Source organism: Melozone crissalis, unplaced genomic scaffold (genome assembly GCF_028551555.1).
Source record: "Melozone crissalis strain CALT ecotype California unplaced genomic scaffold, PUWL_Pcris_2 ptg000026l_1, whole genome shotgun sequence".
NCBI lineage: Eukaryota > Metazoa > Chordata > Aves > Passeriformes > Passerellidae > Melozone > Melozone crissalis.
This window is the reverse complement of record NW_026535804.1, coordinates 2775889-2779870: the sequence shown is the minus strand read 5'-3', so window position 1 is coordinate 2779870 and position 3982 is coordinate 2775889. Positions and strand designations below refer to the sequence as shown.

Below are 3982 nucleotides of genomic sequence, written 5' to 3'. Positions count from 1 at the left end.
CCAGGGCCGGAGCCCTGGCATGGCAGTGCCTGAACAGCACCTCCCTGCCTACAGTGCCACCCTGGATGGCTGCCCCAGGGCCTGGCATTTGACCCTGCACTTGCTGCAGGAGTCCCGGCCCTGCTTCCACCCTGAGCAAACGCTCGGACCCATCTCAGAAGCTCGGTGCCCGAGGGGGCCGCCACAAGTGGTTGCCAGGGACCTGGGGCCATGGCTGCCCCGATTTTGGGTACACGGTGCCGATGTCAGAGTGGCCATTGTGACCTGTGCAAGGAAGGCCACAAAAGGGAACGCGGGGCTCAAGCCGAGTGTCAGTGCGACCTGACAACGGGAGGAGAAGGTAGGGCAGGGACGTGGCTGCTCAGGGACCAGAAGGGCCCCACACCTTGGGGCTCTGGCCCTGTGCGGCAGGCTCACCTGCCTCTCCCTTCCCAGAATCACAGAATCAGCGGAGGAACAGCCAGAGGACACTGCGGTGTTCCTCAAGGCGACGACGGGAGGAGAAACAGACAGGAGCAGGGCTCACGCAGGGCTGAGCAGGGAGTAGAGCCTCGTGGCTCTGGGCCTGCTCTGCAAACTCCCCCCCCCTTCTCTCTCCCACAGACAGAGAGGAACAGCTCCTCGAAGTGACCACGTCAGTCGAGGAGATAGACTCAGCGTAGACAGCCGCCATGTCTGACAGCAAGCAGGAGGGCCCTGGTGCCAGGGAGCCAGGTGAGGGCAAAGCAGCCCTCTGACAGCCTGGCCCAGGGCCTCTTGTGGCAGCAGGCAGCATGGGGATCAGAGCAGAGGCAGGGGGAGGCAGGAGCTGCTCGGCCATGCCGGGGCCGGGAGCCTCCTTCCTGCCCAAGTGGGGCCCAGCTGGGCCAGGAGGCAGCTCCTGGGACAGCCGTGCCCACAATGGCCCCTGCTCTGCAAGGCCTCCAGCCTTGCCCATCAGCCAGGCAGGGACAGAGCAGCCTTGGGGCCGATGCTGCTGCAGGCTCAGAGCCCCGCAGAGCTGCTCATGCCCGGTACCATTGGCTCTGTCCCCTGCAGCCTGCATGCTGTGTCGCCGTGCCGAGGCTGACCCGGACATGTGCGGTGCCAAACTGCAGAAGGGTGGGCTCTGTGCCCACGCGTTCTGCATGGTGAGTGGCTCCGGGCGCTCCCTCCACCTTTGCAATGGGCAGCTCCTGCCGCTCTCTCCTCATCAGCTTCTCCCCTTGGCTGCAGTTCTTCGCCACTCTACTATTTCATCCAGAGACGGACTGCGGGGGACTCATGGACTTTCTCCCTCGAGATCTCCTAATTGCAGTGCGGCGGGCGGCACAGAAGGTGAGAGCCTGACAAGAGCAGGGAGATTTGTGCCTGGCGAGGTTTGCCAGAGCTTAGCCCAGACAGCAGGAAAGAAAGGCCGGCCCAACAGCCGGGACAAAGTCTGGCCCCCAGCAGCTCTGGCACAGAGGCCCTGGCACAGGAGCCTCCCTCCTCCAGCTGGCGGCTCTGTGGGCTGGGAGCCAGCAGCGGCCACGTCCTGCGCCTTGCCTGGAGCCCTGGGGCTGCCCGGGGAGGCCTCGAGGCTGCTGCTGCTGCTGCTGATGGGGCTGCTTGGCTCTTTCCAGATCTGCGGCATCTGCGGCCAGAGTGGGGCAACCATCATGTGCTGCATGGAGGACTGTGACAGATGGTTCCATCTGCCCTGTGCCAAGGAGGCTGGCTGTGTCAATCAATATATTACCCCGTTCAGGTACCGCCTCTCCCCTTCTGGTCATCACTGGTGAAAGATCCAGCATTTCTCACTTTGCCTATCCCTTTGCCCCCAGCTCCTTCTGCCCTGAGCACCGTCCAGAGCAGGAGGTGGAGGCGACTCCTGAGCCGGACACCGTTTGTCCCATCTGCATGGAGCCTGTGGAGGACAGAAAGACCTTCACAACCCTGGTGTGCCCAACGTGCAAAAGGGCCTGGTTCCACAGGGACTGCATCCAGGTAGGAGCCCTCCCCTCAGCCCCGGGGCACAGCAGGTGCTCAGCAGCAGCGGCAGCAGGGCCTCGCTCACCCTGCCTGTGTTTGCCCTGCAGGGACAGGCCTTGCGCGCTGGTCTTTTATGCTTCCAATGCCCCCTGTGCAGAGACAGTGAGGCATTTCTTGCCGAAATGTTCATCTTGGGGATCCGAATCCCCATCAGGTTGGTGTCCTTCTGCCTGGCCCACCAGCCAGGAGGGTGCAAGTGCTGTGCTGTGCCAGGCCCTTCCCCAGGAGCCCTGGCCCTGCCCTGTCCCGTGAGGCTGGGCTTCAGCTTCACACCCAACTTGGAAAAGCACTGGAGAAAGAGCTGGGACACCCTGGACCTCCGTGAGGGAGAGCAGCAGAAATTCATCATCTCTTCCTTTCTCCATCAGAGTGCCAACATGGGAGGACAATGATGCCTTCGCAGATCTAGACATGAGGCACAGCCAGTGCAACGCCAGGGATTGCCTTTACCCTGGAGGCAGGGAGGAGGCAGAGGAACAGGGGTAAGTTGGGAAGCTGCACCTGGGGCTCTGCAGGGAACCTGTGTCTCGGCAAGGGCTCAAAGCGGGAAGAACCAGAAGCGCTTGGCCGGACAACCACGTGCTGGTACACTTTGTTGTCAGTGCTATGAGCCTGTTTGCCTCCCCAGGCCCTGGGAATTGCTCCTGTGCTCCTCCTGTGCTGCTGAGGGCACTCACAGGCGCTGCTCTGGCCTGAGAAGCAGCACAGACATATGGGAGTGTGACACCTGTGCTGGGCTCGGAACATGTATGAGTCAAATTCCCCGGTGTCCCTGGGCTGGGGACAGTGCCCAGGCTGGGCTTGGCAGAGCACAGCATCCACTGCTGGAGGGCTGGGGGCACTGCTCTGGCCTGGCCTGGCCTGGGCCTGGGTGATCTTTGACATTCCTGCTTGCCCTTACAGCCTCCAGGGATGAGTCAGAGCTCAATGGCCCCAGGCCAGCCAGACAGTCAGGACTGCAATCTGCTCATGGCTTGTCAGAATCTGAGGCCATCAGCCCCAGCTCCCACACCCCTGTGCCATTGGTGCTGGTTTCCCCGCCTCCATCTCCAGAGACGGGCAGCCACAGCAGGCCCCAACATGCAGCATGGCAGCAGGCGCTGCCATCTTCCTCACTGGACACCAGCAGCATCAGCAGATCAAGGTCAACATGCAGCAGGTCCCCTGACCCTGAGGACAGGGTCTATTCCAGATGTGCTGGGCCTGGCCGCAGGCAAAGCCGCTCTCGCCGGCAAAGTCGCGCCCAGAGTCCACCTGTCCGCTCCAGGAGTCGCCATGACAGAAATAGTGGGACAAGGCCAAGGGCTGAAAGGCCCAGGCGAAGGGAGACACCATCACGGACATCCCCCAGACGCAGGTGCTCCTGCCAGCAAGGCTGGGCCCAGAGTCCACCTGTCCGCTCCAGGAGTCGCTGTGACAGGAGCAGTGGGACAGGGCCACGGGCTGAGAGGCCCAGGCGAAGGGAGACACCATCACGGACATCTCCCAGACGCAGGTGCTCTCGCCAGCAAGGCTGGGCCCAGAGTCCACCTGTCCGCTCCAGGAGTCGCTGTGACAGGAGCAGTGGGACAGGGCCACGGGCTGAGAGGCCCAGGCGAAGGGAGACACCATCACGGACATCTCCCAGACGCAGGTGCTCCTGCCAGCAAGGCTGGGCCCAGAGTCCACCTGTCCGGTCCAGGAGTCGCTGTGACAGGAGCAGTGGGACAGGGCCAAGGGCTGAGAGGCCCAGGCGAAGGGAGACATGGTCAGGGCCATCCCCCAGACGCAGGTGCTCCCGTCAGCAAGGCTGGGCCCAGAGTCCACCTGTCCGGTCCAGGAGTCACCGTGGCAGCAGCAGCAGGACAAGGCCAAGGGCTGAGAGGCCCAGGCGAAGGGACACATCATCGGGGATGCCCCCCAGACGCAGGTGCTCCCGCCAGCAGCACTGGGCCTCGACTCAAAGTGTGCGGTCCAGGAGTTGCCAGGA

The 3982-nt window shown here is 63.2% G+C and overlaps 1 protein-coding gene across 1 annotated transcript; it reads left to right on the top strand.

Moving 5' to 3' along the window:
* The first annotated feature begins 671 nt into the window (after positions 1-671).
* Positions 672-3181, top strand: LOC128938389 (PHD finger protein 7-like). Its single transcript, XM_054278570.1, has 10 exons — positions 672-714; positions 1039-1130; positions 1216-1317; positions 1605-1729; positions 1806-1968; positions 2061-2167; positions 2382-2495; positions 2642-2760; positions 2917-2962; positions 3067-3181. The coding sequence occupies exons 1-10, from the start codon at positions 672-674 to the stop codon at positions 3179-3181; spliced, it is 1026 nt and encodes a 341-aa protein (XP_054134545.1).
* Positions 3182-3982: the final 801 nt, after the last annotated feature.